Source organism: Rutidosis leptorrhynchoides, chromosome 7 (assembly GCF_046630445.1).
Source record: "Rutidosis leptorrhynchoides isolate AG116_Rl617_1_P2 chromosome 7, CSIRO_AGI_Rlap_v1, whole genome shotgun sequence".
In the NCBI taxonomy this organism is placed as follows: domain Eukaryota; kingdom Viridiplantae; phylum Streptophyta; class Magnoliopsida; order Asterales; family Asteraceae; genus Rutidosis; species Rutidosis leptorrhynchoides.
The window spans coordinates 356881937-356906148 of record NC_092339.1 but is presented as its reverse complement, the minus strand read 5'-3'; the positions used below and the strand labels follow the sequence as shown (position 1 = coordinate 356906148).

At 36.7% G+C, this 24212-nt stretch overlaps 2 protein-coding genes across 3 annotated transcripts; both read right to left on the bottom strand.

Moving 5' to 3' along the window:
• Positions 1–201: 201 nt before the first annotated feature.
• Positions 202–2714, bottom strand: LOC139857696 (BTB/POZ domain-containing protein At3g05675-like). Of its 2 annotated transcripts, XM_071846524.1 has the most exons (3): positions 2542–2714; positions 1592–1752; positions 202–1471 (listed from the first exon to the last, which is right to left on the bottom strand). In XM_071846524.1, the coding sequence occupies exons 2-3, from the start codon at positions 1716–1718 to the stop codon at positions 432–434; spliced, it is 1167 nt and encodes a 388-aa protein (XP_071702625.1). In that variant the 5' UTR covers positions 1719–1752; positions 2542–2714; the 3' UTR covers positions 202–431. The 2 variants fall into 2 exon arrangements, with proteins under 2 accessions (XP_071702625.1, XP_071702624.1); XM_071846523.1 differs by having other exon boundaries at positions 202–1752.
• A 380-nt stretch (positions 2715–3094) lies between these two features.
• Positions 3095–3871, bottom strand: LOC139860440 (uncharacterized). Its single transcript, XM_071849199.1, has one exon. The coding sequence runs from the start codon at positions 3869–3871 to the stop codon at positions 3095–3097; it is 777 nt and encodes a 258-aa protein (XP_071705300.1).
• Positions 3872–24212: the final 20341 nt, after the last annotated feature.

Below are 24212 nucleotides of genomic sequence, written 5' to 3'. Positions count from 1 at the left end.
AATGAAAACACCCAACAAAATAAACTTTTTTAATATTAAACTTTATTTGTTTTATGATTAATTGATTGTTATTATCATTTATGGTTTGACAAGCCATAAAACTGATATACTTTTTGATTTATCGCCATTATCTTTAATATAGTTGGAATATCATTCTATAATTAATTAATATTAATTGTTACTTCTTATGATTCAGAGGGATATAATATGGATAGATATGTATTGATTAGAATCATGGAACAGTTCAAGAACTCTAAAAAAATGTTCAACAAACCATTGATGAGCCTCACAAAGATCAAGAAACAGTCCAACAACTCTAGAAAATGTTTAAAATTTGCAACAACAAAGCTCAAAAAGTAAACCAAGGTTGTTTATCTTTTAACCTTTAACCTATAGCATAGTAAGCTTACAACCACATTACCAAATTGTGATCAGAGGCTCACAGTAGCATTACCAACTCTATCCAACCCCTCAACCAACCTTCTTTTCGCTGATTTCGTTCTATAACACCAAATCTCGAAAGCTTCACTTAAATCGGGATACCTCACTTGCTCCCCATTCATCCAATCTGCTAAAATATCAGCTTGATCATTTGATGGAAGCGCTGATAGTAATGCCACTATCGAACCTTCAATATTTTGGCACAAATCATCATCCATTTTGTAAGGATAACCGGTTTCCTCATTTCCAATTGAATCAAGAACGGGCTTTGTCTTTCTAATATACGGAAGCCATGTTTTCAACAAGTTCACACGACGTGCAGAGGGAATGATCACATTACCGTACCCAACCGCATCTAATACTTTCCCACTTAGTTCTATAATCTTTAATTTCAAACTCCATGAGCTACTTACTAATAATTTATCTTCCATAACGTGAATTACACTATCTTGAAAGTCGATCCATTGGTCAACGAATTCTTTCATTAAACCCATTTTGGAAAGAATGCAACAAATCCAATTAAGATCTGAAAGAGACTGCAGTACTCTTTTCTCTGCTGTCTCATTATTGGACTGTGAAAGTATACAGGAAAGATCTTTATTAAATGAAGAACAAATGGTCAAAAGTCCCTTTTTTGTCTCCGACTTGACTTCTGCATCAGCTATGACTAACGGGATCTCTACGTCATCATCACCTAGCATGTAATCGATTTGTTCTTGAGCAGAAATTTTCAGCTCGTCACCAAATGGTGGGGATGGTGAAACAATGGACGTGGCAAAATGTATTGCTGAAATGAATACAATTTTAGTAGCGGAAAAATCAACAGGTTGTACCCGAGCTAATATAGGCATTGCTACTGGACCTAGATTTGTAACTACTTTCAATATTAATTCTTCTTCTTTATCCTCCCATGGTATAGCCTCCAAATACTGAATGCAACTTTCAACTATTTCTTGACAATTAAATTCCGTTGCCAATTGAAGTACACCAAGAGCCGAGTGGACAGAGTTCCAAGAATCCAAAAGAGAATCTTTGCAAAGATAAAGACGTTTCAATAGCTCAATATGATGCTCATAGTTACAATCTAAGCATGAGATATCTATATAAGCACCACAATTTGGATTAGAAAGCTTATCCGCAAAATACTTACTCTTTTCTTTAAGGATCGATGAATGTGAATGGAACACTTGAGGTCTTCCTTTGCTATTTATTAGACGAATAGAGACATCACACGTGTTTATGTCATTAAGTGCAAAAGATACCGATGAACTTCCCATGTATTAGGTTGGTAACTTGCCAATTTCATGCTTTCTGCAATAGTTAAACGAATCAATATACACCCACAAAATTTAACTCATTGATACTGGTGTTTTATAAGTTAAATTTCAATACATTACATTATTACAACAACAAATACTCCATAACATAATGAGACACCACAAAAGGGAAAAAGAAACTTGAGTTAGAATCATTGATTCATAAAATTTATCAAATATTGATAAAGAAGCTAACATATAAACCTCACTTAATGGTAGATCGAAATTCTAATTTTACATATTTGAAATGAGAAACTGTCATCCCATTTAATATCAAATGCTCATATCCGAAAGGAAAGTATTTTAATTTGTTTTGATGTTTTCAGTTTCATACTGTGTATAAGTTATGATGTTTTCAGTTTCATACTCTGTTCCATATCCCAAGAGTCAATATGTGACTTTTAAGAGTGATTAAGCTCCAGCTTTGAAAAGGACAACACCAAAATGTGTACTTCAAAGTTGGGATAAAACAAGTACTTTGTACTTATAATGTTTAACAAGTTATATTTTTCCATATACAGATTATGATCAACAAAGCTTAATTAATTCACATCCAACTAGATGTAAAAAACTACCATAAACTAAATCAATATGCTTATCACACCCAAGTAGCTTAAAAAGAAGGAAACTATAAAAATAAAAATAAAAATGAAAAAAACTTTTCCCCTAAATTTCATGTGCAGATGTACTTATACTAGATTGAATTTATCCAAATAGTAACAAATTAAACATCGGAAGAAATTTACTAAAAGTGAAATGGGGAAAACAGGAATACAGTATATACCTTGTTAAATCTTCATTCTGCAAACATGGATGATAACATTATAACAAGATCGTAACTTGATAAAATGGGTATAAAGAAACGGGTTTGAATCGAAATGGGTAGAAGTTGGTTGATCAATTGGATAAGCACAAAAGGGGATATAAATTAGGGTTCCGTGAGATGAGTTAAATGCTTTGTCTTGCAGAAGAGATATCCAAATGTCCATGGAAGGACAACATTACACTACAAAAAGATATTATCTGTAAAATTACAAAAATACCCATGCTTTTGGTTAGATGATTGGTTAACGCAAGTGGCTTAATGCAAGTATCTTTCATTATTTTATTTTGTCTTTGATTACAAAATCGAGTATAATTATTATGAAGTAGTTCCATTTATGATTATTAGTATTAGTAATTAATAAAATTCTAATTATAATTATAATTAATTTTTTTTTTTTTTTTTTTTGGCGAAAGAAGAGCAAATATTATTAAAACACACGATAACTTCATCAAAGCAATGAAGGTTACCGGAAAAAGTACACAATACAAAAGAAGGATACATCAAGAAAAAACTAAATACAAAGCAAAAATGGATTTTGCTCCCAAACATACGCTTGCAACCCGTGCACCAACTTAAGATTTGACGCCCATAAGAAAACCTTAAGCTTGGTGTTCCGAACGACATTAGACCGACAAGCAAGTTTGCCATTGAAAATAACGTCATTTCTAGCCGTCCAAATGGCCCATATAGTCGCGGGCCCAATCATTTTCCAAAACTTCGAGGCCTTAATACCCATGCCATAATACCAATCAAATGAAAACTCGATAATTGACCTTGGCATGATCCAACGAATGTTCCACCATCGAAATAAATCCGCCCAAATACATGAAGACCATTTGCAATGAAGTAACAAATGTTCAATGGTCTCAACTTCTACCATACACCAAACGCATAACGTAGACACGTTAGAAGGCAAAATTTTTCTTTTTGCTAACACGTCTTTAACGGGTATGCTATTTTTAATAGCTAACCAATGAAAAACCATAATCTTTGAAGGAACAATATTACCCCAAATAACCTTAGGCCACATGGGCGCTTCAATCTTAGACGATTGCACCAAAATCTTCACTGCATCAGCAATGGAGTAAGAATCAATTGGGCTTGCAGCCCATGTAAGATGGTCCCCCACAGAATCCACCAAGCGAAATTTTGACAACAAAACATTAAGTTCTTGCATCTTACTAAAATTAAAGTTGGACAGAGGGAGTGCCAAATGAAGATACCATCCCAACTGACGTGCACCAATACTCAATATGGTGGCAATCCAATTTTTTCTTTTCCATGCCATAACTAAGGAAAAAAACATCCGTCCTCCAAATTGATAAAAAACCTGTAACATCCCGTTTTTCCCGTACATATTGAAAGGTACATACTTAATCATTGAACGTTTGTAACTTGCTAGACTATGCGTAAATGTCTAGATATATATATATATATATATATATATATATATATATATATATATATATATATATATATATATATATATATATATATATATATATATATATATATATATATATATATATATATATATATATATACTTGATAATGTGTGCGAATACAAGTTTATACATGGGCATTGTTAGCGTTAAGTCTTATGAGACTATTGTTGAAGGTTAGGCGAATATAGGAAGCGAGATTTAAGTGTACGAATTAAATAAAATCAAATTTTGTTTAAGGTTGTCGAAGTGTCCAGGTGACGGCCAATGCCGCGCCGCGACACATTGGGCCGCGCCGCGGCATATAAAGCAAATCCAGATCAGCAATTGGATTAAGAAGGGTCGATTTTCCCCTTATGTGTCGCGCCGCGACAAAGGGGTCCGCGCCGCGGCATTTCAAGCGAACCAGGTTCAGAAATTGGGTTAAGAGAGGTTGTTTTTCCTTCGTAATGTCGCGCCGCGACATATAGCGCCGCGCCGCGACAACTCTGCAGTTCTGACTCCGATTTTAGCTCAAATTGAATGACTTCAAGGGGTAAATTGGTAATTTTGCGTATAAATCAGATGGGAGCATTAAATCCCAACCACTCATCCATTTCATTTATTTCTTTTCTCTTTTCTTTCCAATTTCTCTCCCAAAACTTAAAACCCAATTGAATTAAAAGCAAGATTTGAGAGTGAAGGATTGAGGGTTGATCTTTGGAGCAAGAATTAAAGTTGTTCCTTGTGTCTCTAGCTACGCGTTGATAGTCTCGGTAAGTTCTAACTCTAAGTTTTGAGTTTTAATTAGTTTATGCTAGGGTTTTGTTCATTTGGAACTTATATGACCCATTTGGGGTTAAAATGGGCGAACTTGGGTTGTGTTGAGGAAAGAAAACCTAAATGGCCATAACCTAGGGTTTGGTCTTATGATTTGGGGTTATAAATGTTAAATGGCGTTTTTAGTCACTAACACGCTTGTTAAAGTTGAAAGAGATGTTATTTGGGTCATGTTTGACAAGTTTGGTAGTGAAAGTGTTAAATGGATCCAAAATGGGCTAGTTGACCTAGTTTGGGTGAAATGGGTATGAATTAACCTAAGTTTGTGTTAGTTAATGTTAGTAGACTTAATTTACTAGATTTAGTGATTAAAGTCGGGTCTTGGCCATTTAAGGGCGGTTTTGGTATGGTTGAGTCATTTAATGCGAATTGGGTCATTAAATGCTCAAGTTAGTGTAATGTGGTTAATTCCACTAGTTGTGTAATCGAATGTGTACTTATGTAATTAGGTACTTTGCTTTGAAGCCTTCGGAAGCATTTAAATCACCCCCGAAGTGTTAAGGTGAGTGGAATAATTATATGCGTAGGTATATAATATATTTATTTGTGGTAGCGTGAGATGTGAAGTGTCGAGGTGTTAAGACACCACATTTCACGTGACGAGTGAAGCATCGAGGTGTTAAGATGCCACTCGAGGTGAAGCATCGAGGTGTTAAGATGCCACCTAGGAGTGAAGTGTCGAGGTGTTAAGACGCCACTCCATGTTAAAGGGTGAAGTGTCGAGGTGTTAAGACGCCACCCGAGGGTGAAGTATCGAGGTGTTAAGATGCCACCCGGGGGTTAGTGATACGAGGTGCTAAGTACACTAATGGATGTTATGAACACCAATGGAAAATTCGAGTACCATCCCTTGTACGATTGGTTAACCATGGTTATTGTGTTGTAGTGTAAGCATATTATATTGTACGGTTTGTATATATGCTATTGCATTGCTAGCTTGTGATAATGGAAGTTTATAGTTTATAATTGAGATGATAAGCTAATTGTGTTGCTAGCATGTATGCGGTATGTGTTTAAGTGTTTACAAGTAAGTATATTATATATGTACGTGTATAATTATTGCATTCACTAAGCGTTAGCTTACCCCTCTCGTTGTTTATCTTTTTAGTCGCAGGTACGGATAAGGGCAAAGGGGTTATCGGGCATTAAGTGGCCCTTGATGATGTTTTGTTGAAGCTTGGAAGTTGGCCTAATGTTTTGGGTAGTTTAGTCCCAAACCATGCTCGAGTGTCGTTTGGATTATAAACTATCAATTGTAGTGGGTCAAACTTGTATTGAATTTGATTAATGGCCTTCGTGCCTTTTGTAAACATTTAAATTGTTGTACGTTTAAGTGGATCTTGTGGAATGGTTTACATATTTAATTGGCGCGTAAATGTGTTGTATAAAAAAAAATTTTATCGTATGGAATACGGGTTGGGTTGTTTCAAGTGGTATCAGAGCCAGGCCCCGGACCAAACGTGCACAGCGAGGACGCTGTGTCCCATTAGGGGGGAGGATTGTAACACCCGTGTTACATCCGTCCCACATCGGTTGGAGAGGGAAACGAAGCATGCCTTATAAGGGTGTGGAGACCTTTCCTAGCATGACGCGTTTTGGGACCACAAGCGCAACAGATCTCATGAGAACTCTGCAGTTAAGCGTGCTCAGGCGAGAGCACTACCAGGATGGGTGACCTCCTGGGAAAGTGCTCGTCGTGTGTGGTTGCCAAGAAAAATCCGTGCGCCTACGGGCAAAGCGGACAATATCATGCTACGGGGAACGTTTACCTGGGATGTTACAGATGGTATCAGAGCATGGTCTAAGGGATTTAGGCGACTTGAGATAGGCGCCTAGACTTAGACTTTATTGTGTATGCGCGTTATGCGGGACTTGTAGGAGACGGGTCGGACCGGGAGTTGATTAGTGCTTAGGTTTATGTGAACTAACCTTGCGCTAATTGTTTTGTGTGGTGTTAGCAATCGTCAAGCAAGATAGACGTTGTACTAGCGAGTTAATGCGACGTGCTCGCGTAACAATGATTAGCTACCATTGTTACGGGTTCAAATCGTGTCAAACAAGCGATGTACGACGATTGTTGAGCAAGATGGGGTAGTGTGGTGTATATGTATATACTTATGTGTTAAATCCTTTTCGTCTCGTTGTTTAATCTATTCCGTCTTATAGAATGAAGATGAGAAACGGGCATGATATCAACGGCGGAGGTACTAGTGAAGAAGTCGAGTTTACGGCCAAGGTTGAGGCCATTTTGAAAAGGCATCATGAGGCTTTTCTCGAGGACGTTAAGAAGATGTTCCTAGATACGATTGACGAGCAATTAGTCAATGTGGTAAAGGAGCAAGTTAAGGCCGTTCTTCGAGAAGATAACGTGGGAAGACGGGACTTTTTCTATAAGAATTTCAAGGACTCTCAACCTCCCTCTTTTGATGGTGAAAGAGATCCTCTTAAGAGCGCCCGTTGGATCTCCGATATGGAGGGGGCCTTCCGTACTTGTGAATGTCCTCTCGATAAGAGGACAAGGTACGGGTGTAGTATGTTGAGGGGCGATGCCAAGTTGTGGTGGGACGCAAAGCTCCAAGTTTATGGTGAAGAGCAATGCATGGAATTCACTTGGGATGAATTCAAGTCCGAATTTTTCAAGGAATACCGAACTTCGGCCGATCTTACTAGGCTTAAGGACGAGTTACGTTCCTTGAGGCAAGGGTCGATGGATTTGAACACTCTCAAATCCGTGTTTTTGTCCAAGACCCAATTTTGCCCGGAGTACGTCGGGAATGATAAAATGTTGAAGGAAGATTTCTATCGAACCTTGAACGACAACTATCAAGATCAGATTAGTGTGAACGTAGTGAAAAGCTTTGATGAGTTGTTTGACATGGCCAAAGGTTTCGAGTTGCTCATCTTAAGAAAGAGTGGTTTTACTTTTGGCAAGAGAAAAAGTGAAGGTTCGAGCTATTCAAACTTTTCGAACAAAAAGAACAAGAAAAGTTCCGAAAGTGTCAATAGCGTGAAGAAGGGCGCTTCCGGTGGTTTTACTTTTACGTGCTATAATTGTGGGCAAGCGGGTCATATGGCTCGTGATTGTCCAAAACCATCTTCCGGAAACAAGCTCACTTGTTTTAATTGCGGTAAAGAAGGGCATAAGAAGCCGGAGTGTCCCGATTTGTGCAACGATAATGTTAAGCGTCTAGAGAAGGCGGCGGGTACGGCTAGGGGTCGCAACTATTTGATGACCAATGATGAGGCCAAGCAATCCAATGAAGTCGTCTCAGGTACTTTCATAGTTAACTCTAATCCGGCACGGATACTTTTTGATAGTGGGGCTAATTTGTCCTTTGTGTCGCCTCGATTTGTGCCTAAGTTAAATAAACCGCTAGTTAAGTTAAGTCATCCGGTAGAAGTTGAAATAGCGGATGGCAAGACGGCGCTAGTGGTTGATGTGTGTAAGAATTGTAATGTTGTATTTGGTTCCGAAACGTTTAAGATCGATCTTATTCCGATGACTTTGGGTGATTTTGATATTGTTATTGTTATGGATTGGCTCGATCTTAATAGAGCCGATATTGCATGCCATGATAAATTCATTCGGGTGAAGACCCCAAGTGGGGGAGAATTAATTATTCATGGCGATAAGCGAAGGAGACTTGTACCGATATGCACTTTTGCACGGGCACGTCGTTTCCTTGTTAGTGGTGGCATGGATTTTCTTGCCCATGTTGTTGATACTCGTGATGAGCCACCAACCATTCGTGAAATCCCTGTGGTTAATGAATTTGAAGACGTTTTTCCGGATGAGTTACCGGGTGTCCCGGCGAAAAAACAAGTTGAATTTCGCATTGAGTTGGTTCCGGGGGCTACCCCCATTGCTAAAACTCCTTATCGTTTAGCACCAACGAAAATGCAAGAGTTGTTAAACCAAACCCAAGAGTTGCTTGAAAAGGGTTTCATTCGACCGAGTGCTTCTCCATGGGGCGCTCCGGTTTTGTTTGTGAAAAAGAAAGATGGTAGTATGCGGATGTGCATCGATTATCGGGAGTTGAATAAAGTGACGATCAAGAATCGTTATCCACTGCCTCGGATTGACGATTTGTTTGATCAACTCCAAGGTGCAACGTATTTCTCTAAAATCGACCTACGGTCCGGCTATCACCAAATGCGGGTCCGTGAGGAAGATATTGAGAAAACGGCTTTTCGAACGCGTTATGGGCATTTTGAGTTTGTGGTAATGCCTTTTGGTCTTACGAATGCACCGGCGGCATTCATGGATCTTATGAACCGAGTGTGCCAACCTATGTTGGACAAGTCGGTAATTGTGTTCATTGACGACATACTCGTTTATTCGAAGAGTATGAAGGAACATGAACATCATTTGCGGTGTGTGTTAAAGACGTTGCGGAAGGAGAAGTTGTATGCAAAATTCTCAAAATGTGAATTTTGGCTAAGGGAAGTTCAATTCCTTGGCCATATTGTGAATATGGACGGTATTCAAGTAGATCCGGGGAAGATAGAGATGGTAAAGAGTTGGGGACGACCGACTACGCCTACGGAAATCCGAAGTTTTCTCGGATTGGCCGGGTATTATCGTCGGTTTATCCAAGACTTTTCTAAGATTGCTTCTCCATTGACGAAGTTGACGAGAAAGAACACGAGATTTAATTGGGAGAACGAGCAAGAAATTGCTTTTCAATTGTTAAAAGAGAAGTTGTGTCAAGCTCCGGTGTTAGTGTTGCCGGAAGGTGTAGAAGACATGACGGTCTATTGTGATGCGTCTTTAAATGGACTCGGGTGTGTTCTAATGCAAAGAGGTAAAGTCATCGCTTATGCCTCTCGACAATTAAAAGAACACGAAACGAGATATCCGACTCATGATCTTGAGTTGGCGGCGGTTGTTCATGCGTTGAAAATTTGGCGCCACTACTTGTATGGTGTCAAATGTACGATTTACTCGGATCATAAGAGTTTGAAACATCTTTTTGATCAACGAGATTTAAATTATCGTCAACGTAGATGGATGGATGTGGTGAAAGATTATGATTGTGAAATACTTTATCATCCGGGTAAGGCGAATGTGGTCGCGGATGCGTTGAGTCGAAAGAGTCAACATCCGGCGATACGAGTAGGATCGTTACGTTTGATTATTACTAACGATTTTCTTGTAAAGCTTGGTGAGATTCAAATTGAGGCTTTTGTTAACAATAAGCATGAAGAACGAATCATGGGGCAAACGGAATTCATTACCTTAGGCCCGCATGGTTTGTTGTCCTTTCAAGGACGAGTGTGGGTGCCTAGAATGGGAGATTTCCGACGAGTGCTACTTGATGAAGCACATAAGTCAAAGTATTCCATTCATCCGGGCGCGACAAAAATGTATCTTGATTTGAAGAAGGAGTATTGGTGGCCGGGCATGAAACGTGATGTTGTTAAGTATGTTGAACAATGCGTCACGTGTTTGCAAGTTAAAGCTGAACACCAAAAGCCGTATGGTATGTTACAACCGTTAGAAATCTCGAAATGGAAATGGGAGCACATTACCATGGATTTCATCACAAAGTTACCTAAAACGGCGAGAACCCAATTTGATTCAATTTGGGTGATAGTCGATCGATTGACGAAAAGTGCCTTGTTTCTTCCCATTCGGGAAGCGATATCGTCGGAAACCTTGGCTAAGTTGTTTATCAAGGAAGTGATCTCAAGGCATGGGGTTCCTATATCTATTGTTTCGGATCGAGATACCCGTTTTACATCTCGGTTTTGGGAAAAGTTTCATGAAGATATGGGTACATAATTGAAATTGAGCACGGCGTACCATCCTCAAATGGACGGTCAAACCGAACGTACGAATCAAACATTGGAGGATATGTTACGTGCATGTATTATTGATTTTGGTGGTAGTTGGGACGAGCACTTACCTTTGGTGGAATTCTCGTACAATAATAGTTATCATACTAGTATCGGGATGCCACCGTATGAGATGCTTTATGGGCGAAGGTGTCGAACCCCGATTTGTTGGGGTGAAGTGGGTCAAAGGGAAATCGGGAGTACCGATTTGGTCTTAGAAACGAATAGCAAGATTGATATGATTCGAGAGCATTTGAAAAAGGCTCAAGATAGACAAAAGTCGTATGCCGACAAACGTAGACGAATGATCGAATTTCAAGAAGGTGACATGGTGATGCTTAAGGTTTCGCCATGGAAAGGTGTTATTCGGTTTCGAAAATGAGGAAAGTTAGCTCCTCGGTTTATCGGTCCGTTTAAGATTTTAGCTCGTGTTGGCGAAGTTGCATATCGCTTGGAATTACCCGAAGAGCTTGCGGGGATCCATAATACATTTCATGTTTCCCATCTCCGTAAGTGTCTTGCGGATGATTCTTCATGGGTGCCTTTAGACGAGATCGAGCTAAACAATAAGTTAGAGTATATTGAGAAGCCGATTGCTATACTCGATGAGAAGGTCAAAAGGTTGAGAAATAAAGAGGTTAGGACTTTTAAAGTTCAATGGAGTCGTAGTAAAGGTTCTGAGTTTACTTGGGAGCCCGAAGAATTTATGTTGGTTTATCTTCCCTCTTGTCATGCGGCTTGGATCGCGAGGACGCGCTCCGATTCAAGTGGGGGAGAGTTGTAACATCCCGTTTTTCCCGTACATATTGAAAGGTACATACTTAATCATTGTACGTTTGTAACTTGCTAGACTATGCGTAAATGTCTAGATATATATATATATATATACTTGATAATGTGTGCGAATACAAGTTTATACATGGGCTTTGTTAGCGTTAAGTCTTATGAGACTATTGTTGAAGGTTAGGCGAATATAGGAAGCGAGATTTAAGTGTACGAATTAAATAAAATCAAATTTTGTTTAAGGTTGTCGAAGTGTCCAGGTGACGGCCAATGCCGCGCCGCGACACATTGGGCCGCGCCGCGGCATATAAAGCAAATCCAGATCAGCAATTGGATTAAGAAGGGTCGATTTTCCCCTTATGTGTCGCGCCGCGACAAAGGGGTCCGCGCCGCGGCATTTCAAGCGAACCAGGTTCAGAAAGTGGGTTAAGAGAGGTTGTTTTTCCTTCGTAATGTCGCGCCGCGACATATAGCGCCGCGCCGCGACAACTCTGCAGTTCTGACTCCGATTTTAGCTCAAATTGAATGACTTCAAGGGGCAAATTGGTAATTTCGCGTATAAATCAGATGGGAGCATTAAATCCCAACCACTCATCCATTTCATTTATTTCTTTTCTCTTTTCTTTCCAATTTCTCTCCCAAAACTTAAAACCCAATTGAATTAAAAGCAAGATTTGAGAGTGAAGGATTGAGGGTTGATCTTTGGAGCAAGAATTAAAGTTGTTCCTTGTGTCTCTAGCTACGCGTTGATAGTCTCGGTAAGTTCTAACTCTAAGTTTTGAGTTTTAATTAGTTTATGCTAGGGTTTTGTTCATTTGGAACTTATATGACCCATTTGGGGTTAAAATGGGCGAACTTGGGTTGTGTTGAGGAAAGAAAACCCAAATGGCCATAACCTAGGGTTTGGTCTTATGATTTGGGGTTATAAATGTTAAATGGCGTTTTTAGTCACTAACACGCTTGTTAAAGTTGAAAGAGATGTTATTTGGGTCATGTTTGACAAGTTTGGTAGTGAAAGTGTTAAATGGATCCAAAATGGGCTAGTTGACCTAGTTTGGGTGAAATGGGTATGAATTAACCTAAGTTTGTGTTAGTTAATGTTAGTAGACTTAATTTACTAGATTTAGTGATTAAAGTCAGGTCTTGGCCATTTAAGGGCGGTTTTGGTATGGTTGAGTCATTTATGCGAATTGGGTCATTAAATGCTCAAGTTAGTGTAATGTGGTTAATTTCACTAGTTGTGTAATCGAATGTGTACTTATGTAATTAGGTACTTTGCTTTGAAGCCTTCGGAAGCATTTAAATCTCCCCCGAAGTGTTAAGGTGAGTGGAATAATTATATGCGTAGGTATATAATATATTTATTTGTGGTAGCGTGAGATGTGAAGTGTCGAGGTGTTAAGACACCACGTTTCACGTGACGAGTGAAGCATCGAGGTGTTAAGATGCCACTCGAGGTGAAGCATCGAGGTGTTAAGATGCCACCTAGGAGTGAAGTGTCGAGGTGTTAAGACGTCACTCCATGTTAAAGGGTGAAGTGTCGAGGTGTTAAGACGCCACCCGAGGGTGAAGTATCGAGGTGTTAAGATGCCACCCGGGGGTTAGTGATACGAGGTGCTAAGTACACTAATGGATGTTATGAACACCAATGGGAAATTCGAGTACCATCCCTTGTACGATTGGTTAACCATGGTTATTGTGTTGAAGTGTAAGCATATTATATTGTACGGTTTGTATATATGCTATTGCATTGCTAGCTTGTGATATTGGAAGTTTATAGTTTATAATTGAGATGATAAGCTAATTGTGTTACTAGCATGTATGCGGTATGTGTTTAAGTGTTTGCAAGTAAGTATATTATATATGTACGTGTATAATTATTGCATTCACTAAGCGTTAGCTTACTGTGACGACTCCGACAAAACACTTAACGGCTCCGTCACTTGGTCCCACAGCTTGATCGAAACTCTATATGAATTTAATAAAACAACCTTGCATTCTTTATTTAAAAATGATTTCCTATAAAGGAAATCTACTAAAATGTATAAGTTTAGAAAAACTATACATAAATACTTTAACCAAAGGTTGACCAAAACAGTGTCAACAAACACCCACTATTTAATGTAACAAAATAGAATGCAAGTTAATGTTTATCAAAAGCTGCCATCATAAATATGCAGACCCTCTAAGCACAGCGGAAGCAGTCAATCATAAACCTGAGAATAAAACATGCGAGTAACTGTCAACAAAAATGTTGAGTGAAATATAGGTTTAATATTGCAAACAATATTTAATTTAAACAATAAAAATTTATGTTTGAAAACATAAAACTCCTTTTTGAACCACCAAATTATATGCTAGAAAACATATAATAAAACATTATTCCATTTTCCGTGAGCCACCTGGTAACCACTTAACCCTTTATTTACCCTTGCCAAACACAATAAATAATATACACCGAACAAGTGTATCTACAACAAAATACGAAGTACTAAACATTCCGATTATAAATTGCTAGCGCGACTAGCTCGAAATGGGGTTGTCAAACCCGATAGATCTATCCGTAGGATTCGCGTTCACCAGTAGAAACCAGTGATTACAGTTACCAGACTAGGGAATATTTTTGTTCAACTCACAATGAATAATTTAAACCAACTTCCACTTGTCCAAAATATAAAATAAATTGCATGTATTCTCATCCCAAAGATTAAAAATAGAAAAATGGGACTATAACTCACCTTAATAGCAACCGAAGTAACCACACAATTATGCGAACAGCAAATGAAGTAAAGTGATCATGAATGATCACAACGCCGACCTATAAATAAAGCAGGTCGATATAAATAACTAATTTAGGTCAAGTCTTAGTATGATAGCTATTGTACATGTTGCAAGTAGACATAGAACAACACTCAACATGCATCGGTTTGATCGGAACAGCGTACGGACACACACTTTCTATTTTTAGAAAGTTTCTATTTTTAGCAGGTTTCCATTTTTGGAAAGTTTTCTATTTTTGAAAAGTTTCTATTTTTGGAAAGTTTCTATTTTTGGAAAGTTTCTATTTTTGGAAAGTTTCCAAATTTAGAAAGTTCTATTTTTAGAAAGTTTTGAAGTTAGGAAAGTTTCCTTATTTAGAAAGTCAACAGAAGTCAACTGAAAGTCAAAGTCAACCGAAAGTCAACTCAAAAGTCAACCTTGGTCAAACATAGTCAACATTAATTTTAAAAGTGTAAAGTATAATAATAACATAAGTTATAATGTTAGTTAAAGTTAAATATGTATAATTATGTCATAACATAAGTTTAATTAAATAAAAATGAATTATTAAAGTTAAGATAAGTTTAAATGATATAATTAATATAACATAAGTATTTAATTAATTAATTAAATATTAGTCATAATATAAGTATTATTAATTAAAAATAAATTTTAAATCATATCATAAGTATTATTAATTAATAATGAATTATTAATCATTTCATAAGTTTCTAATTAAAATTATTAAATCATAAGTATTTAATAATTAGATCATAATTAAATAATAATTAAGTCTTATAATAATTAAATAATTATTTAATCTTTATTATAAGTCTTAAAATAATATTCTCATAAAATAAATTTAATACTTATCATAAGTATTTTTCATTAATAATAAAAGTATTATTAATCATAAGTTTAATTAAAATGTTAATTAAATCATAAGTAATAATTAAATGATATAATAAATATATATCATAAGTCTTAAATGATAATAATTACTTCTTATATCATAAGTAATTAATCAATAATGAAAATCATTATTTTTATCATAAGTTTTAATATTTAACCATAAGTTTTAATTCAAAAGTTCATCGGGTCATAACTTGAGCCCCGGGAATCAGTTTTCGGCGAGCCTTATATATATCTTCGCCTAACCAACCCACCCGACACGTTAGTGTGCTCAAGAACATCCCAAGAACAGTCACCAAGTCGTGACTTACAGCTCTTAATCAGTTTGTACCTTTAATCCGCTCAAAAACGTATTTTAGTCATAACGGGTGATCCGTGGCTCGGATTTCGATGACCCGAACATGAAAGTTCATCCCATCATCAGTCCTAACACACTAGTACACCCTAAAGACTCCATAAATGGTCACAAAATCGGACCATAACTGAACCAATTCGTTTTTACAATTTAATCTTAACAAAACACCATTTTAATCATATCTAGAGCTCCGGGAATCGAAACGACATGAATCCGGAGTCTAAAATTAATGTCTTGATGAGAGGAACTCATCTAGATACTTTATTTTAACTTTTATATCAGTCACAATAGCAGAAACACACGAAAAAGCTGCTGTTCCAATTATATCAAACCGAAAACATATGTTTACGAGTAATTCTATGCATACGATCATCAATACAATAACATGTAACTATCATACTATCAATATAACATCAAAATACAGAAAAATTAATTGAAAATGAAAAGGCTAGGGTTTATGTATATACCCTAATCAAGAATCGAGAAGAAGAGGATGAAAGAACGCGAAAATAGCAACCCGAATATGTCTCTAGCCTTGAAAAATGATGAAGAATTGATTGGTTGATGATGTTGGCCGAATATTATGATAGGAGTGTGCTAGGGTTCGGCCAAAATGAAAGGAGGGAGAGGAGAGAACACAAAATTAGGTTTTAGGTGAAAATTAGAAGTGTAAATTAGAAATAAAATGGAAAATGAGAAATGGTGGGGGTGTAAGCCTATGTTCGGCTGAATTTGGCAAGGGGTGGGCCCCATAGTGGCCCAATTTGATAAATGACAAAATCCTAGTGGCCCGAACGCCCGAACGAAACCCGAAACGCGAAAACACCGCTACGCGATTGATTTTTCGGAGAGATAATAAATACGCGACGAATAAAATATATAAACACTATATATAATCATATGATATCAAAATATCATATTTAAAATAATTAGGACTTAAAAATCCCAAAAACTCGACCGTTGGTTTGAAAACCGAAAAGATTCGCCGGATAGAAATCCGCGACTCGTAGGAACGTATAATTTAAAATATGAATACAAATATTCATATAACACATAATAATTAATATATTATTACAAAAATAATAATATAGGTCATAGAAATGATGTGGCACGAATAACAATTAACGGTCGTTAAATAATTAACGGCAAAATATAACGGAAAAGTAGGGTCGTTACACTTACCCCTCTCGTTGTTTATCTTTTTAGTCGCAGGTATGGCTAAGGGCAAAGGGGTTATCGGGCATTAAGTGGCCCTTGATGATGTTTTGTTGAAGCTTGGAAGTTGGCCTAATGTTTTGGGTAGTTTAGTCCCAAACCATGCTCGAGTGTCGTTTGGATTATAAACTATCAATTGTAGTGGGTCAAACTTGTATTGAATTTGATTAATGGCCTTCGTGCCTTTTGTAAACATTTAAATTGTTGTACGTTTAAGTGGATCTTGTGGAATGGTTTACATATTTAATTGGCGCGTAAATGTGTTGTATAAAAAAAAATTTTATCGTATGGAATACGGGTTGGGTTGTTTCAAAACCGCCGGATCTACCACTTGCTTGAACTTGGATTGTATCAAATGCATAATGTTTCCATATTTCATTTAACACGGGAAGACCTACTTCATTCACCATTGTCTCTTGAATTGCAAAGAAATGTAATTGAAAACGATTCACAATTGCACCCGCCAAATGACCTCTAGACTTGTTGCCTAGACCGCGGATGTTCCATGAGGCGAGCCTCATTGCCTTGATGGTTTTTCAGGCGTATCTTCCGCCATGTCTCCCATTAAAATACCAAAATTGTACAACTCCTCTGTGTAGGATAGCTTCTTGTTACCGAAACCGCCACTCACTTGTTGTAAATTTGAAGTACCCTGACTGAAAACATAATTAATTTCACTTGTAGTATCAAACTTGTCGGCTAAATTGGCAATTTCGTCAATCCATTTGCAACCTTTCTCCTTACCTCTGTTATTGGTTGCAACCCTAGGTTGGAGATGAATTTCTTTCTTTCTTGAAGATGAACTGCAACCAACTTTACTAGAATTACCAGTGCACGAATCGTTCAAGATCCCATTAGTGATAGGTTTTTCACTAACTTTTGCAGCAAAAGAGATATCATTATCAATAAAGGATTTTATTTTTGGCTCAGAAGTGTCTTGGATATTGGAAGGATGTGGAGAAATTGGAGAGATTTGTTCAAGGACTGGATAGTCATTTTGTATAAAAATAAAAGGAGTTTTTTTGGGAATTGCACGGGTCCACAAACGATGGTTGGTTGTTTTTGTTGGCCAAAGTGTCAGGTATACCATCCTTATCACTAGATTTGAAGATCGTCCTTTTGATATCTTCTGCCACAAAACAAGACCCACACCTCTTATCCTTTTGAGACAAAACAGCTTTAGCTACCTTTTCAATAGAGTTATGCACATCCACATGAAAGTTGACTTTTGAAGGTGTTTTAAAATTCAAATTGTTAACGGATTCTTTTATCTCTCCTTCTTCCATTGGCTCAACCGGTGCTTTTTCTGCTTTCTGTTGAAGGACTTCCGGCACCGGAGCTTCATCTTGGGCATCATTTTTCAAATCAATTGTAGCTTCAATGGAAAGCTTTAATATAGAATTATATTCTACAATAGCTTCATCTGGGATAATTTCGATCTCTTCACTATAGATAACCTCCTCCACCCATAAGCTACAAGATGAACAATTGTCAATATTTGCAGTGACCATCTTATCGATAGGTCCTGGATTAAAGACTTTGACAAGAGCGAATACGACATCGGCACGTTTGAGATTATAAGAATTTCTATTAATATGAAGAACTCTTCCAAAATTATTGGCGACTTCAATGGAACAGTTAGGAGAGACACACTCAAATGGTATACCAGACATCGCTACTTTAACAAATCTTGAAAACTTAAGCTTGCGGTTACTCATCGGAATAACCTCAAGAAATTCATCTTCAATCAAAGAAGGTCCCATCGTCATTCTCTTATAACTCTCTTCATCCGAACATTGGACAATGTACCCAAAGAGACCCCACGCCGAAACCGAATCTATCGCGATGAAACGCCCTTTAAGCCACTTAAACAACTTAATGGCTGTGATCGGATTTTTATCAACAATAAGAGCCGTAAGCTGGAATCGTTTGCATACTTCTGGATTGCTTGACAGATTGATGGCAGGGACACAAGAGTTTGCTTTATTATTAATCGGATGAGAAGGTTTGTTAGAAGAAACTGTATTCAAATCCTTCTTCGCGTAGCCCACTGTAAGTCTCATTCCATTGATGATCTTGCCATTAATTGACTCAATAACATTGGAAGCCTGCTTAGTATTTTGGAGTTTCACAAATGCAAAAGTTCGATCCTTTCTCCAAGAAAGACTCAAAATGGTGCCAAATTCTTGCAAAAAATTTCGGATAGTTGAAGGGTTGGTAAAACGTGATAGATTCCCCAAAAAAATGGTGGACTTTTGTGAGTATCGTGACTGATTCTTGGTATATTTAGAGTTGGATGATTGAAAGTAGTTTTGGTTAGGATAAATTGGGATGGAGTTTGGGAAGGTGGGGTTGAAAGGTTGAGAGGATTTGGTGGTCATTTTTTCGTAAGGTTAATTAGATGAATTATCACATTTCCTGTACGGAGTCTTTTTTAGTGAGTACCTAAATTATTGGTAACTCAAAGTTAATTAATTATAATAGTAAGTATAGTTGTAATTATAATTATAATTACAACTATACTTACTATTATAATTAATTAACTTTGAGTTACCAATAATTTAGGTACTCACTAAAAAAGACTCCGTACAGGAAATGTGATAATCACACACCATATTTAATTGATACGCACCAATTTATTTAAAGTGACTAATTTATCATTATTATTTTTAGAACAACTATTTCAGAATCACCCACATTTGCGATCATATTCCAAACACACGCCTCAAGGATGTTCTTAATGACCCCACACATATATCAATTCATACGGGCATGTATCATATGAAAAATCATGGTAATCAACCCTACACTGCTCGAACCGGAGACCTTTCAAACTAGGTAACATTGGGTACCACTGCACTCAGGCACATTGGGATACCACTAAGGTACAAGTGATGGTAATTTATCATTCTTTTAATTTTAAAATTTAATATAACTCCATTAATACAACCAATATTTGCATATTTATCTGATTCAACAAATCATAAAAATTGATATTCATCAAATTTATGTTAACTGAACAAAAATTTTTAAATGACACTTAATTTGAGACTAATCAAATATTGAACAAACAAAACCCTTAAACACACATATATTACCATTCTCATTCTCACGTACCAAACCCCTCCAACCACCCCTAATATGAAATTATCATATTATCATTTGTTTATATATAATTCATTATTATATTAATTATCATTTATTGTCTATGTTTACATTTAAATTTATAAATTTATTAATATTAATTTTAATATATCTATTGTAGTTAAGTTATCATTCCGTAAATTATACTTAATTTCGAGAAAGCAAAAGTAATGCTAATTTAAGAGAAAGTATGGATAGACGTGAGTTTGATTTTTGATGTATATTTAGATATATCCAACTTGCATGGATATAGTTTAGTTTTATTCAACTTGCACAAGTTGCTTGATATTTTTGGAAATATTAAAACATACGTAACAATCATATCTAGTTGCAAATAATTTAACATTTTTTCCTTCATAAAAACCGTAAAGTTTTTGAAAACGGGAATAGGAAACCGAATTTTATTATAATATTGTTCATATCGTTGAAGTAACCAATTCATGCAATAATTATTTAGAATGTAAATGGAGAGAGTTTTCTTATTCAAGCTACTATGAAGAGTCTATTTAGATGTACGCAATTTAATTAGGATATCTGGTGATTATCTTTAATTATTTTCTTGACCATTCTAAAATAAAATATGCGGAGTGAAGGTTGAAATGGAGCTCTCATGTAAAGATATCATGAAATTTTTAAATGATAAAGGGGTGAATGAATATCTTTATTGTTTAAGCTATTGATGGAGGACAAATATTTATACTTATATTAATACCGTCTAGGTGATTTTGTGACTATTTCCGACCCTTACACTAGTTAGTCGAGATATCTAAATAAACTAAAATATTATTTTGTGATTTCGTACACCACTAAAATTATTCGTACATTACTAAACATATACTATAATATTGTAATGTATAACCTTTTATAACAATTTCAGTGATGCTTAAACATATTTTGTTGGTGTATAAATACTAAACATACTAAAATACTCGTCGATTTATGTCGTTTGATAACCCTAAACGTCAAACACCCAACACTTGCTCTTTTATTAACCTAGATCAGACTTTCTCATTTTCTTCCAAAAACAATCACCTACATCGCCACCGGTGGCCACCAGTGCCACTACTGCCTACCCCACCACTCTCACGAACCTGATTGCTCTACATGCCACTAGCAACAACGCTTCTACTCAACTGTTTGCTTCAAAAGTCGTAGTAACAAACGAGGACACGAGGAGTGTTTGAAGAATCAATTCCAGGGTCTGCCATCTCTTTCTCCAACGTCATTTTCTTTAATTTGCAATTGAAATCGTAATCATATTAGTTTTTTTATATCAGTTAGGGCTTGAGTTATATTTGGGAGTATTGTACGTGAATTCGATTTTTAATTCGTGATGATCAAGTTAGTTGCAATCCTAAAATGATAACATACGATTAATTGATATAATTTCGTTTTTCGTTGTAGTTCCATCTGTGGTTTGGATTTTCACTTATAAATAGTAGTGCACTTTGATTGTAGTATACATTTGTGTCATTGTAGTATTCTTTGTTAGTCAATCCTAACATTTGGAAAACAACAATTAGTGCAGTTGCAAGTGGGCTATGACTTATTTCTTTGATCGCATGATGGGACTATAACTGAGCATGGATTTAACTGTATAGGGGGTGAATATGTTGCTGTTTATGTGATGGTTGAAGTAAGTAGTTGGTTGTTTATACTTTTATTATTTGCTTATATACCCACATGTTGTCCTGTGGTGATGTATTTCACCAGGTATCGATCGGGTGATTATAGGACTGATTTGATACATAGTGTGCTGCAAAAAGGAGATTCAAGCTATGTTTTTTTTTTTTTTCCGAACAACCAAAATATATTAAAACTCCAACGGGTTATACTAGCAAGGAACTAGTATACACCCGCGAAAAAACCATTACAACGGATTTATGCGCCACTCGTTTCAATTTACATACTTGTTACTTCTACTTCTAAACCAGTTAAAAGAACATAGACAAATCGAATCAAAAAAATACAACGTTTTAACGGACATTGTTGAAACAATAAACTATTCATGAATCTCCAAATGTGCCAAAGTGTAGAAGCAATGATGACATCCAATCTTGATTTAATATCTTCAGACTGCAGCCAATCTTCGAACCAAGCTATCCAATTTGCCCATTCTGTAAACCGAGGGAGCAATAAACCTGTCCATATCCTTATCCTTCTCCACAACTCGGACGCCACCTCGCATTCAAACATGACATGGTGTATAAATTCAAGCTATCTTGGCCATTACTAAATGATGGTCGTACATAGTCTAAGGTAATACATCATTTGATTATATAATTGATTTGATACATACTTTAAGGTAATTGATTGTGGCTCCTACTTAGGTGTCTCAGAACGCAAGGCATACAATGACATTTACATTCCCAAAATCATCTAATATGCTCACTGGTGACATTTAATTTGTTAACTACAAGAATTGATTTTATAGTTTTTTCGTTGTTGATCATTGAACAGATTTAAATTTGGTAGCCCAAGGTAGTAGCTCATTGAACATAAGCTTGGCTGGGTTGTTATTTTCCAGTTTTCCCTTTTTTATGTTTCCGAGTTTTTGTTAGATTATTTCCATAAAATCGATGTTTCATATTCTTTTATGGTGTCGATATCATGTACGAACATTGCTTCAGACTATTACCTGGATCCGTACGCTCACAACTAATTGCGCCTGCCACATTGTCGGGATTTTTTGGTGAATCCGCATGGCCAATCGAGGTCATTGAGCTAGAGCTAGAACTAATGGATGACGACAACAAAGATATTCCCTTAGAAGCACTATGGTTGAATTTTTCGTGGTACGATCGTACTCCCAATATAACACATTGTTGGGACGTGCAACCTTGCAAAAGTTAGGCGCAATCCCTTCCACAGTTCATGGTCTCGTAAAATTCCCAACACCATTGGGTATTGCAACCATAAGATCAGAAAATCAAGACGCAACCTGCTCAGCGGTAGAACTAGTGGATGGTCAAACCAGTGGCGAAGAACAACTACGTAGTTGTATCATCATAGCTAATCCAAGATACTCTGGTTAGAAAATTAAAATCGGTAGCGGTTTATCTGATGAAACAAAATTTAAGCTTCGTGATATACTGGCATCCAATAAGGATGTAATCGCGTGGACAGAAGCAGATATGACCGGAGTGCCAAGAGAAATAGCAGAGCACAAGCTCAACGCAAACCCGAGCCTTACACCAGTAAGACAAAATAAAAGGGGTATGGAACTTGACATAAGTGAATGGCTAAAAGCGAAAGTCGATAAGCGCTGGTAATAGCAAACATCCTAAGAGAAGTTCGATATCAAACTTGGGTCGCAAACCCAGTGTTAGTTAAAAATCCAGATGGATCTTGGCGAATGTGCGTAGACTTCACGGATATCAACAAGGCATGTCTTAAAGATAATTATCCGCTGCCAGAAATAGATTGGGAAGTTTTGTCATTAGTAGGTTTCCGGTATAAATGATTTCTAGAAGCATACAAAGGATACCATCAGATACAAATGAAAATCACGGATGAAGATAAAACATCCTTTCACACAAGTCAAGGCATTTATTGCTACACAATTCCCTATGGACTAAAGAATGTGGGTGCCACATATCAGCGCGTGATAGACGAAGCATTCAAAAGCTAAATAGGCAGAAACTTGGAAGCGTATGTGGATGATTTGGTTATCAAAAGTAGCACGGAGTAGGGGTTGTGGGATGATGTCTTGGAGACATTTGCGTCTTTACGAAAAATCAACATGAAATTGAACCTATCCAAATGCAGTTTTGGAGAAGATGAAGGAAAATTCTTGGGTCATATTATCACAGAAAGAGGCATAGCGCAAACCCAAAGAATATAGAGGCAATTGAAAGTTTTCCTCACCAAAAAGTAAAGAGGAGGTGCAAAGTCTCATAGGAAAATTGGCAGCGCTAACAAGATTCTTGTCCAAATCCGCGAAACGTTCATTACCATTCTTCGGAATGCTAAAAAAATAGTTTAAATAAAGCTAATTTCAGGTGGACTGAAGAAGCGGAAAATGCCTTTCAAGAAATGAAAAAGCTGTTGAAGGAATTACCAACGATGTCTGCACCGATCGCGGGAAAGACATTGATACTGTACCTAGCCGCATCAAAGGAAGCAATAACTTCGGTCTTAATCGCAAATCGAGGATAGGTATGCCCCTTTAACTAAGTAACTTAGTAATTAATTTCAATAGCCATTTTTAATTTATCATGTTCATAAATTATGATATGCAATATAGGTGCAAATGCCTGTATATTTTGTTAGCAAAGCCTGAACGGGCAGTGAGTTGAATTACCTTGCAATTGAAAAGCTAGTATATGCTTTAGTGCATACGATCAGGCGCTTACGACAAT